The following is a 13,853-nucleotide window of genomic DNA, read 5'->3' as shown; positions in this document are numbered from 1 at the left end:
TTTGAGTGGAACACAAGGCCTGGTAGGTGCCAAAAGGGCTGGAAAGGCTATGAGTTGACAGTTACCCGTTGACAGACACTGTATCAGTTGTCTGAAGGATCAGTCAAAATAAGTTCAGAAGCATCATGTACTTCCTTGATGGGGGGGGATACCACACTGACAGAGTCACAGAATCACAGATTCTTGATGTATTTGAAATGTAAGTGTAAAACATGGACTCGCAGATACACATAGATGCATTGGAGCTCTTCCAAAGGTAGGCAGCAGGATGGTGCAGTGGATAAAGCACTGGACCTGGAATCATGAAGACCCGAGTTCAAATCTGGCTCCAGACTTTCCAGCTGTGTGATCCTGAGCAAAGTCACTTAACCTCTGTTTGTCTCAGTTTCTTCACCTGTAAGTGGAGAATAACAACAGCACCTACCTCTCAGGTTGTTGTGAGGATTAAATGAGTTAATATTTGTAAAGTATTTAGCATATTTCCTGGCACTCAGTAGGTGCCATATAAATGTTTAATCCTTTCCTTCTGAAATACCTATGTTGTCATGATTTTCACGCTAACAAATGTCCTATCTTTGCTGCAAAGATTCATGACAGCCTTGGTTTTTCAATATTAATTAGTTCATTTAGGATTTATTATTAAATATCAACTCTTTGTAGGGAATTGTGCCAGGCACTGGGGGTGCTAGAAGTAAATGTCAGATTCCTTATGCTGATATTCAAGGCCCTCCACAGTTTGGTGGCCCTTGACGTTTCCAGAACGACTTCCTATTTCTCTTCTCCATTCACCCTGCCCTCTAGCCAAAGTCAGTGGCTCTGTCTCTTGACATGCTCTGGCCCTTCCCATTCTCTACCTTTTCCTTATGCTGCTGCTCAGAATACCCACCCTCTTTCTTTTCTCCTATTGGATACTTCCTCATCCTTTAGCAATCTTTTCTCCTTGGACTTCACATAGCACTTTGCTTTCTTACTTCCATGATACCCTTGTCACGTCCTGTCCCACATATGATAGGTACTGCCATATGTGGGCATGATGGTTATCTAAGTTTGTGTCCTGTCTCTCTAATAAGCCTTGTATTTCTCCTAGCACCAAGCATGGGGAAGGGTGGTGGGAAGGAAATGAACATTCATACAGCCCTACTACATGCCAGGTATTGTGCTAAAATAGTTTACAAATACTTCATTCGATCCTTACAACAGCCTTGGGAGGTAAGTGCTGTTATTATCTCCATCTTACAGTTGAAGAAACTGAGGTAAATAGAGGTTAAGTGACTTGCCCAGAGTCACACAGCTAGTAAGTACCTAAGGCCAGATATGAACTCATGTCTTCCTGACTCCAGGCCCAGTGCTGTATCCACTGTACCATCTAGTGACCTCACTGAGCCACGGTGCTCAGTACATTATAGGTACTTAGCAAATATATGTCTAATTAAATTACATTAGGTTGATCTGAATGGATACGACACTTAGGTATCTTAGGGTCTCAGTGATGCAGGTAGAGAGAAGAGTGTTCACAGATAAATGTAATACAAATTAGAACATGACAAATGCATACAAGAAGTGTGAAAGGCATCTTGAAGGGGATCTCTCTTGAGTTGGACCCTGATGGAAAGATTAATTGTCCCCAGCCAGAGGTGGTAGGAAGAGGGAAGAAGGCATTCTGGGAATAGAGAACAGTTTCATCAAAGGCGTGGAGGTAGCCAAGTATAGGACATTTTGGGGGGAGAGGGGTAGAGTCTTGTGACATGGACTTAGTGAACTGGGAAAGACTCAGAATATTGATTGGACCTGGGAATGCTTTAGTGGCCCAGTTTACTTATGGCCTCCTCCGTAAAGAGAAGTCAGGGCTGCCTTTTGAAGGCACAACAAATTTCATGTGGTCTTATCTTTTATTTCAGGGAACAGTGAGAGTTTCTTCAGCATTGACTCCCACCTGGGAATCATCACAGTGGCTCAAAAATTTGACCTGGTGCCACAGGACCAATACATGCTAACAGTGAGGGCCGAAGACCAAGGGTCCCCCCCACTGCATGATGTGACCACAGTGACAATTCACATCCACCCCTCTGACCACAGTGCCCCCGTATTCTCCATGGCTGAGTATTTTGCAGAGATCCCTGAATCAGTCGCCATCGGCTCTCCTCTTCTCATAGTCTCCGCCGTGAGTACCTCTGAAGTCACCTATGAGATGAGAGAGGGAAACAAAGATGGTGTGTTCTCCATAAACTCCTATTCTGGCCTCATTTCTACGCAGAAGAATCTGGACCACGAAAAGGTCTCCTCTTACCAGCTAAAAATTCGTGGCAGCAACATGGCAGGGGCCTTTGCTGATGTCATGGTACTTGTGTACATAATTGATGAGAACGACAATGCACCCGTTTTCATAAATTCTTCTTTTGTAGGCCATATCAGTGAAGCTGCTCCAATCCACAGCATGATTCTGGGTGAACACAATCACCCTCTTGTGATTCGTGCAACTGATGCTGACACAGACACCAATGCCTTCTTGGTCTATGAAATTCTAGAGCGGGAAGCCTCAAAGTTTTTCAAAATCGATCCCAACATGGGGACCCTCACCACTGTGATGGAGATGGATTATGAGTATATCCCCTCTTTCAGCTTTAGCATCCATGTCCACGACCAAGGAAACCCCATCTTATTTGCCTCCAAGCCTGCCAGGGTCACAATCCATGTTAAAGATGTGAACGATTCTCCTCCAGTGTTTTCAAAGCTTATATATGAGGTGAAGGCCTTGTTGCCAATCCATCCGGGGATGGAGCTCCTTCAAGTGCAGGCCACTGATGCTGACTCAGAGGTGACTTATAGCATCATTGCTGGAAATGCCAATGATGCTGTCTTCATTCACCCGGTCACTGGTCTCATCTCCGTGCTGGACGTGGCTCTTCTGGGTCATTCTTGTGACCTCACTGTGAAGGCTTTTGATGGCTTACACTATGATACTTCAGTGGTGAAAATTAACTTGACTGAAGCTCCTATTACCACATTAAAATTTGACCATGATGTCTACACAGTAACTGTGAAAGAGAACTCCTGGGACACAAAGGCTTTGATCATTCTGGGTGTTCAGGGCAGTCAGCTGAATGATACCCTCTCTTACTCTGTCTTGAATGGAACAGACATGTTCCAAATGATCCAGTCAGTGGGTGTGCTTCAAACGAGGGGTGTGGCATTTGACCGCGAGCAACAGGATGCTTATGAAGTGGCCGTGGAAGTGAGGGATGATCGACACCCCCCAAGGGTGGCCCAAGCTGCAGTTAGGGTCTTCATTGAAGATGTCAATGACAATCTCCCTAAGTTCAAGCATTTGCCATATTATACAGCTATTCAAGATGGTACAGAACCGGGAGATGTCCTTTTCCAAGTGTCTGCCACTGACCTAGACGTGGGAGCCAATGGGGCCATCACATATGCATTTGCAGAGGATTATGTGTATTTCTGGATTGATCCCTATCTTGGAGACATTTCACTCAAGAAACCTTTTGATTATCGAGCCTTAAATAAATATACCCTAAGAGTCATTGCTCGGGATGGAGGTAACCCACCTCTGCAGGCTGAGGAAAGTGTGCTTGTCACAGTGAGGAATAAATCTAACCCACTATTCCAGAGTCTTCATTATAAAGTCCAAGTACCTGAGAACATTGCACTCTATACCCCCATCCTTCACACCCAGGCTCGGAGCCCAGAGGGACTGCGGCTGATCTATAACATCATGGAAGAAGAGTCATTGACACTGTTTACTGCTGACTTCAAGACTGGTGTACTGACTGTGACAGGTGCATTGGACTATGAATCCCAGACCAAGCATGTATTTACTGTTAGAGCCACCGATACAGCTCTGGGGTCCTTCTCTGAAGCTACAGTGGAAGTCCAGGTAGAAGACATCAACGATAACCCTCCTGTCTTCTCCCAGTTGGTCTACACTGCTTCGGTCTCAGAGGGCTTGCCTGCTCAGACCCCTGTGATCCAATTGTTGGCTTCTGACCGGGACTCTGGTCGGAACAAAGATGTCTCTTACTGGATCATGGAAGATGACTCTGAGGATTCCTCATTCTTCCAGATTGATGAAAGCACAGGCGAGATGTCCACAGCTCAGGAGCTGGATTATGAAACCCAGCAACAGTTTCGTGTGAAGGTAAGAGCTGTGGATAATGGGGTACCCCCACTCAGTGCGGAAACCCTCGTCATTGTCAATGTATCAGATGTCAATGACAACCCACCTGCTTTCAGGCAGCCTCAATATGAGGCCAATGTAAGTGAGCTGGCAACCTGTGGACACCTGGTGATTAAAGTTCAGGCTCTGGACCCGGACAGTGGGGATACCAGCCGACTGGAGTATCTGATTCTCTCAGGCAACGAGGACCGGCACTTTATCATCAACCGCACATCTGGAATTATTTCCATGTTTAACTTCTGCAGGAAGCACCTAGATCCTGCTTACCGCCTGAAGGTAGCTGCTTCAGATGGAGTCTTCAGGACTGCTGTACCAGTGTATATCAACACCACGAATGCTAACAAGTATAGCCCAGAGTTCCGTCAGCACATCTACGAGGTCGAATTAGCAGAAAACGCTGAGATAGGAACTAAGGTGATTGAGCTATTGGCTGTCGACCCAGATGATGGGCCCTATGGCACCATAGATTACACCATCATCAACAAACTAGCTGGTGAAAAGTTTTCCATCAACTCCAGGGGCCAGATAACTACCCTTCAGAAACTGGATCGAGAAAACCCAATAGAGAAACTCATGCCCATTAAGGTCATGGCCCGGGATGGTGGAGGCAGAGTGGCTTTCTGCTCAGTGAAGACTATCCTCACAGATGAAAATGATAACCCACCACAGTTCACGGCCTCCAATTATACTGTGTCCATCCAGTCCAATGTCAGCAAGGGCTCCCCAGTCATTCAGGTGCTGGCATACGATGCAGATGAAGGTGCTAATGCAGATGTCACCTACTCAGTGGATTCAATGGAGGACTTGGCTGAAGAAGTCATTGAGGTCAATTCAGCCACTGGTGTAGTCAAGGTCAAAGAGAGCCTGGTTGGGTTGGAAAATCAGGCATTTAACTTTAAAATCAAAGCCCAAGATGGTGGACCTCCTCACTGGGACTCTCTTATCCCAGTAAGACTTCAAGTGGTCCCTAATGAAGTAACTTTGCCCAAATTTTCTGAGCCCTCATATACTTTCTCAGTATCAGAAGATCTTCCTGAGGGGTCTGAGGTTGGACTAGTTAAAGCAGTTGCTGAAGATCCTATCATCTACAGTCTGGTGAAAGGTACAACCCCTGAAAGTAATAAAGATGGTGTCTTCTCCTTGGACCAGGAAACAGGGGCTCTGAAGGTGAGAAAGCCTATTGATTATGAGACGACAAAATGGTACCAGATTGATGTGATGGCTAATTGCTCCCACAAGGAGACCGGCTTAATCACCTTGGCTTCTGTCAACATCCAAGTGAAAGATGTCAACGACAATAAGCCTGTCTTTGAAGCTGATCCATACAAGGCCTTCCTCACAGAGAACATACCGGTGGGAACCACAGTCATACAAGTTACCGCCAATGACCAGGACACAGGTGTTAATGGTGAGGTAACATATAGCCTGGCTATTGAACAGGGAAATGCCGCTGCTGAGCTCTTTGCCATCAACAGTGAGAATGGCTGGATTACCACACTCCAGGAACTGGACTGTGAAGTGCAGGAGACCTACAGATTTTATGTGGTGGCCTCAGATCATGGCCGGACCATTCAGCTATCTTCCCAAGCCTTGGTGGAGGTCACTGTCACAGATGAGAACGACAATGCCCCTCAGTTTGCCTCTGAGGGCTACAGAGGGTCAGTAATCGAGAATGGTGACCCTGGAGAAGATGTGTCACCCTAAGGACCCTGGATGCAGATATTTCAGAGCAGAACAGGCAGGTCACCTGTTACATCACAGGTAAGGTCATCAGGCCTGGCTTTGAAATAAAGCAGTGTGGTGGAGAGAACTTTGGGTTAGGAGTTAGGTGACCTGGGTTCTAGTCCTGCTATTGCTACAACTTCATAATGGGACTTTGGTGGGCAAGTCTCTGAGCCTCAGTTTCTTCCCCCTGTAAAATAGGATAGTAATCTCTGCCCTGGACACCTCCCAGGTATATAATTGATGATCTAATCAGTTAATGGAAATGATAGCACTTTGCTTCATTCTAGTTAGGACAGAGCCTATATACACAGCAACCCCTACCCCCATGGTCATTACTGTTTTCATCTATGATGTTTCTCCTGCTTGAAACACTCTCTCTCTTCTACCCTCCACTCACCTCCAGTCCCTAATTTGTCCCTCTTCTCTCCCCCCTGCCCTACTTAGGTCCTTCTTATTTCTGAATTCCTAGATATCTTTCTATCTATACCTGATGCTGTGGTCTCATAGCCAGAATATTCTCATAACAAGTCTTTCAGCTGGAATGTAAGCTCCATAAGGGCAGGAACCATATCTTCTTCAGTATCCCTTAGTCTAGCACAAGGCTAATCACATGGTAGATACTTAATTAACATGACAGAAAAACTTTAAGATTTAAAGGCATGACTCTTTAGCAGTGGAATGCATGATTTTTATAGCTTTTTTTTTTAAATTCATGGTCTCATTTCTCCTTACAACTCTCATGTAAGTCAGAATCAACATTATTATCCCCACTCTTGATGTAAAGAACCCGAGACCCAGTAAGAGGAAGTGATTTCCTAAAATCTCACAGTGAATTAGTGATTCTGACTCAAACTGGGTTCTCTTGAATTCTACACCACTGCACCATGCTGCCTCCGTTAAAATACCTTTCCATTCCCTCTTGCATCCCCACCATCCTCATGTTCCACTGAGGACACGTTTCTCCCAATGTACAACCCCAGTCTCCTCAGCAGTGGGAGATATCCTCCCAGCATTGGGCCTGATTGCCAGACATGACCTGAAGATATTCCCCTTATGCTTCTCCTACCTCTTTCGACCATTACATAGACTTTGAAGGAAGGGGCATGTTCAGTGCTCAGAGAACCTCAGACCAGCATAGCTCTATCTAGACCTCTGAGTTGGGGCTACTTTGCTCCTGTCTCCATCAGCCTGACATGGTACAGCCCTCGATCTGACTTGGAATTCCCACCCTTCGAATCCATCTCAGAGATTAGACCCAGGACAAGGCAGAGTTGTCTGTCTTCAGAAAGAGGGAAGGACCCTGGTTGGGAACTTGACCTGCTCTTGAGACCTCCCATTAACAGAAATCTATTTGCCATAGTACCCAGGCATAATATATAAACTGGTGAAAATTAACCTGACAGATGTCCTTGTCACCTTGTTATAATTTGACCAGGATGTCTACATGGTAACTGAGAGAAAATTCCCAGGACACATATATGTAAAGCTGGAGGAGGCCTCAGAGGCCATCTAGGCCATCTAGAACCCCCTCATTTTAAAGATGAGGAAACTGAGGTTCACAGGAGTCGATTTGCCAAAGTCACATAGTTAGTAAGCTTTGTAGGTGGTATTCGAACTGAATTGACTTGGGTTCTGACTCCAGTCAATATTCTTTCTGTTGTTCCACATTGGTCATTCTGGGTATTCAGGGTAGTTAGATGAATGATTCTGTGTTTTTTTTTCCTTAGTCTTAAACAGAAACTCTTGAAGCTGGAAAAGACTTTTAGACCCAAATGAATGAAATCCTAATAGTAGAAGTTTAGGTACATTGACACAACCCAAAAATGGCGCTGGCAATTGACCACCTTCCTAAAGTGAGCTTAGTCTTCCTCTTTCCCCTGCTCCCCCACCAAGCATTGCTGCCTGGCTCATGAGGTCCTGTCTTGTCTCTCCAGAGGGAGATCCACTGGGCCAGTTTGGCATTAGCCGAACTGGGGACGAGTGGAAGATTTCCACCAAGAAGGCCCTGGACCGGGAACACATTGCCAAGTATTTGCTCAAGGTGACAGCATCTGATGGCAAGTTCCAAGCCTCCACCCCTGTGGAGGTGTTTGTCCTAGACATCAATGACAACAGCCCCCAGTGCACACAGGTGAGAATCTCCAGAAGGAAGAGGAGATGGGCAGAGGAGGGGTAAGAGGAAATGGAAAAGGATGGGGAAATAAAGAAAAATGAGAAGAGGGAGTAAGAGTAGGGAAGAGGGTGGTGTCTAGTGGAGTGGCGGGCTCTGTTCTATTTTTTCATTTTTATAAATGACTTGGATGAAGTCTGATATGTCATGGTTATTAGATTTGCAAGTGACATGAAGCCGGGGGGGGGGGTTGGCTAACATGCTGGATGACACAATCTGCTCCAAAAAGATCTTGACAGCCTAAAATGATGGGTCAGAGCTAAAAAGATGAAATTTAATAGAGGCACATTTTAGGTCCTCACTTTGGTTTAAGAAATCAACTGTACAAATTGCTGCAAGATGGGGAAAGCATGGGTTCACGTGGAAAAGTTGTGAGCATGCTACAAAGCTGCAAGCCTATGCAAATGACACAGAAGCCAAAATGTGAACACAATAGACTTCATTAAGAAAAAGATTTGTCCAGAACAAGTCATGCCTCTGCCCGCCATCCTGGCCAAGCCACATCTGCAGCCTTGTGTTCAGTTAGCTCTGTTTGCTGTTGCTGGGTGGTTAGCTCGGGTACCACATTCAGGAAGGAAATTGATAAGTTGGAATGGGTCTAGAGAAGGGTGACCAGGATGATTAGAGGACTGGACACCAAAATGGTGAAAGCAATGGACACCAAGGTAGAGAAAAGTAGATTGAGGGAATTGGGAATACCCTGGAGAAGAGAAGACTTGGCATGAGCTATAAGGGGAGACCTGATAGCTTGTCTTCAAGTAGTGAATAAGAGGAATCAGAATCATCCTACTTGGCCCCAAAGAGCAGAACTAGGACCAACAGGTGGGAGTGACCTACAGATATTTTAACTAAATATGAGGAAAAACTTGGCCTCGTGTGGCTTTGGCCAGCACAGTTCTTCTAACTCTTTGGTGTCAAGAACCTATTACACTCTTCTTTTTGGGGGGTGCAATTAGGGTTAAGTGACTTGCTCAAAGTTATACAACTCGTCAGTGCCTGAGGCTAGATTTGACCTCAGGTCTTCCTGACTCCAGGGTCTGTGTTCTACCCTAACTGTGCCACCTAACTGCCCCTCATTACATTCTTAAAAATTATCGAGGAACCCAAAGAGCTTTTGTTTACATAAACTATATCTTGACATTGACTATATTAGAAAATAAAACTGATACTTTAAAATATTTATTAATTCACTTAAGATAACTAATAAACCCACTATGTGTTAACACAACATTTTAAATGAAATGTAATTATATTTTCCATGAACCAAAAAAATTAATGAGGGGAGTGGTATTGTTCACAGATTTTTGCATATCTTTAATATTTAGCTTTATAGGAGACAGCTAGATTCTCATATCCACTTCTGTATTCAACCTGTTGTGATATATTATGGTTGAAGTGCATGAAGACTCTCTGGCCCTACACAGGTATGCAGCTGGAAAAAGGAGTATTTTAATAAGCAAATAGTGCCTTAATAATATTTTGAAAATAGTTTTGACTTCTTGGACTTGTCTTGAGGATCCCCTGAAAGGGTCTTGGAGGACCCCAGCGGTTCAAAGACCACACTTTGAGAACTGCTGGTTCGGATGAAGTGAGTTTTTCTTCTAGATGATCACATGATGGAGATACTATAGAGAAGATTCCTGATCAGTACCTGCTGGATTAGATGCCTCTTGGGGGGGAGTCCCTTACAACTTGGAGGTTTTGTGATTGTAATGGATGTAGCGAGAAGACTGGAGAGGAAGGAGGAAAAGAGAAGGCAGAAGAGAGAATAGGGTGAGAGGGAAGGGAAGATGAGAGGAAAAGATGAGAATAGAGGGGAGAGGAAAGGAGGGGGAGAAAGAGAGAGGAGCTAGAGCAGGAGAAAAAGGAGAGAGATGCAACAGGATAGGATGGGAAGAAAGAAGAAGGGGGATCAAGGAGAGTAGAACATTAAGAGGAGGGGGGAAAGGGAGGGAAGAGGAGTGGGACAGGAAGGAAAGAAGGAAAGGTAGAGGGGAGAGACAGAGAAAGGAAGAACAAAGCAACCAGCTAGGCCTTCTTCCTTAGAGCCTAGTTGCCTCTGTCTTCTCTTGCTCCTTGATCTCGTCTGATCTAGTGTGGCATCTTAGCTTCTTTTGCTCTTTGGGAAATTATCATGGCCTTTTGTACCCTTTGGAGCCTCTCCCTAGGCACCCATCTGCCGAGCAGTTGTCTGGGGGCCTTACCTGTTGCCTCCTTTACCCATGAACAAAGTATCTAAAGCTACTTCCCTGTTCCTCAAACTGACTCAATCTGGGACACACCTGGGAACTGGTCAGGATACTTGAGTGAGGGGAGCAGGGGTAGGTGGGAAGTGAGGAAATCCTATGTACTAGCCGAGGCCCTATCCAGCTTTCTACTGGTAAAACCATTTATCTATGTGACACCTCTCAGAATTCCTTACTCCTCTGCCTGAACTTTCAAACTCACGTTAAATGAGTCCTCCATCCTTGCCTTGAGTGCCTTTCCCCCTTCCTCCTACCCCTCCTTCCTGAACATGGAGTGTTTCGTGATTGGAAGGTGGGGGGATTCCAAGGCCTCCCAATCAGCCATCCCTGGGAAAAACAAACACAGTGCCTTTTGGGTGGAAGGGAATGGAACCTGGACAAGACATCCAAACTTCCTCTTGGGAAAGGAGACACCATGGACTTGTCGATTTATTTATTGAGTTGTTGACGAGCAGCCTCTACCTCTAGCTTACCTGGGAGTGGAGTTGCCAACCACAGGGCATGTGGAGGCAGTGGTGGTGTCCACCTTGTGCCTACCCAATGCCTACCAGATGGGAGAGGAGCCTGGCTGGCAGGCTATTTGTGCCAGGGGGGCTGATATCCAAGAGAAAATTGGATTCTGTCCAAGTTTGGCCCTCATCCCATACTGATGTCACGCGCATCTCCCTGGGCAGTGCCAATTCCTAGTGTTCACTGAGTGTGAACTCAGGGCCAGCCAGCCAAGTGTTTGGCTTTGCCATATTGGCACTGCTGAGGACCAGACCTGGAGAAAGCTGTGGACCTAAGCAGCTGAAGTTCCGAGGTAGTGAAGATGGTGGCGGGGGTGGGGTGGGGGGGGTGGAGAAGGGATTAACTTCAGGGTGGAAAGACCAGGGGAAAGGGCTTGGTTTGGAATTTCTTTGTCCCCACTCTCATGAGATATAGCTCAATATCATCTCCATCTCCACCTCACAGGCACTACCTACATTCCCCTCCCTTCTTCCTAACTCTCAAAGGGCCTTTGTGGGGTGGGTTGAAGGGTGTTTCTCCCACGCTTGGACAGAACATATTGTCATGTGTTCATCACGACATATTGGCTGGGCCAGTAATGAATGCCTTTCTATCTCCCTCCATCCTTCCCTCTCTCTTTCTCTTTACATTCTCTATTCTCTGATTCGGTCCTTATTCTGTATTTCTCCTCTCCCTCCTCCTCTGCATCTTTCATCTTCTCCTTTTGTCTTCTCTCTCTCCTTTTCTATCTTTGTCTTGTTTCCCTCCATTCTCTCTCTTCTCTCTTTTCTTCTCTCTCTCCTCCTCTCTTTTATCTCTCCTTTCTTTTTCTTCTCTCCCCTCTTCCTTTTTATCTCCTTTCCTTCTTCTCTTCTTCTTTCTCTCCTTTCTTTTCTCTTTCCTTACTCCCTTTCTTTCTCTACTCTCTTTTTAAAAATTCTTTTCTCTCTCCCCTTTCCCCTCCTCTTTCTTCTTCCTTGCTTTCTCTCCTCTTTTCTCTCTCCTTTTTCCTTCTCTTTTCTCTCTCTCCTCTTTCCTCCACCTCCTCCTCCTCCTCCTCCTCTTTCTTTTTCTCTCTCTTTATTTCAGATTCTCTACTCTAGCAAAGTTCCAGAAGACACGCTCCCAGGACACTTTATTTTGCAAGTCACTGCGACAGACCTGGATACTGGTGTCAATGCCCAGGTCACCTATTCTCTTCATGGTCCTGGTGCTGATGAGTTCAAGCTGGATTCTTATACAGGTGGGATCCCTGTGTTAGAGGGAAGTGATCTGAACCAATACTTAGGGAACACATGCCATTCGAAGCTTTGCAAGAAAAATGGAAAATGAGGACAAGACAGATTCACTGCTTTCAAGTAGTCACGGCCTTGACATATGCCCAGCTTTGATCTTGTTACTCCTCTGCTTGGCGGTTTCCTGCTGCCTACCAAGTAAAGTTCAGAGTCTTTTACTTGGCATTCAAGGCCCTCCATATCTGTCACCCCCCCCACCTTTCTAGTTTTATCTCACAGACTCCATCTATCTATATTCCAAGCAAACCAAACTACTCATTTTTCTAATAAATTCTTATTTTCTCACCGTCACACCTTCATTCACACTAGACCTTATCCCTAAAATGCCTGTGTCTGACCCTCCTTCTTTTCCCTAACTTCTTGATATCCTCCCCATCCTTCTAAAGCTCAGCTCAAATGTTAGCTCTTCCTTGTGGGTGCCCCTCACCCCTGCTTACTGCTGCCCCAGTCAGTCATGACCTTTCTTTGCTTCTTCTTTTCTTGTATTAATGATTGTAGAAAGAAGAGCTAACATTTATATGGCATTTTAAAGTTTGCGAAGAATTTTCCATATATTAACTCATCTGATCCCTGCAACATCCTATGAGGTAGATGCTATGATTCCCCCCATTTTACAGATGGGGATACATAAGGCTAAGAGTGGTTAAGTGACTTCCCTGGGATCACACAGCTAATCAATATCTGAGCACAGATTCAAACCTAGGTCTTTCTGACTCCAGTTCTAGCATTCTACCCATTGTGCAACCTTGCTACCTTATACATTTACCACATACTATTTTTTGTTATAATTATTTGTAAAAAATATTTTGGCCAGACCTATGGTTTTATTATCATAGGGAACTACTATTATAGAAACTCCAGTGATGTAAATATAATGATAAAAATAAGGATAGTTATGGCTGGTATTTCTATAGTACTTTAAGATATGCATTACCTTTTTTTTTTTAGCTATACTATGAGGTCCTTGAAGTCAGGGACCATGTCTTATCAAAACTTTGGTTCTCTATTCCAGCAACTAAAACAGTGCAGAATAATGTAGTAGGTCATTAATAAATATTTGTTGAATTGGGCAGATGAGAAATATGAATAAAACAAGAATGTGTTAATGATTAATAATAATCATAAATAAAATCTATGTGGCATCTGCTATGTTCCAGGCTCTGTGTTAAACATGGTTTACAAATATTATCTCATTTGATTCTCATAACAATCCTGTGAAGTAGGTGCTCTTATTATGCCCATTTTTACAGATGAAGAAACTGAGCAAACAGAGGTGAAGTGAATTCACCTTGCACAGGGCCAGAGAGCTAGTAAGTGTCTGGGGCCAGATTTTAATTCGGGTCTTCCTGACTTCAGGCTTAACACTCTATCTACTGCACCGCCAAGCTGCCTAATAGTACAAGACAGTACAAAGACAACATATTCTTAAGTGCGGGATGGTATGAATTGTGAATTCAGTAAGAGTCAGTGTTTTTGTTGTTGTTCAGTTGTTTCAGTCGTGTCTGACTCCTCATGACCCCATTTGAGGTTTTCTTGGCAAAGATACTGGAGTGGTTTGCCGTTTCCTTTTCCAGCTCATTTTACAGATGAGGAAGCTGAGGCAAACAGAATTCAGTGGAGGCAGAGATAAATGCAGGCTGGAATAGTAAGGGAAACCTCCATGGAAACAATAGTATTTGAAATGAGTATGATGGCCAGGTAGGACATGGATAGGTGTTATCAGTGACTCACTGTGT

The 13,853-nt window shown here is 44.7% G+C and overlaps 1 protein-coding gene across 1 annotated transcript in view; it reads left to right on the top strand.

Annotated features, from left to right (window-relative positions):
• Positions 1-13,853, top strand: part of FAT2 (FAT atypical cadherin 2) — an 87,750-nt gene that overhangs the window by 39,057 nt on the left and 34,840 nt on the right. Inside the window, 4 exon segments of the mRNA XM_020964281.2 lie at positions 1,899-5,885; positions 5,888-5,953; positions 7,852-8,048; positions 11,912-12,065. Coding sequence (XP_020819940.1) covers positions 1,899-5,885; positions 5,888-5,953; positions 7,852-8,048; positions 11,912-12,065 — 4,404 coding nt within the window.

This window comes from Phascolarctos cinereus, unplaced genomic scaffold, assembly GCF_003287225.1.
Source record: "Phascolarctos cinereus isolate Bilbo 61053 unplaced genomic scaffold, phaCin_HiC Scaffold_2;HRSCAF=192, whole genome shotgun sequence".
NCBI lineage: Eukaryota > Metazoa > Chordata > Mammalia > Diprotodontia > Phascolarctidae > Phascolarctos > Phascolarctos cinereus.
The sequence above is the reverse complement of the archived record's forward strand: the minus strand, read 5'-3'. Positions and strand labels throughout refer to the sequence as shown.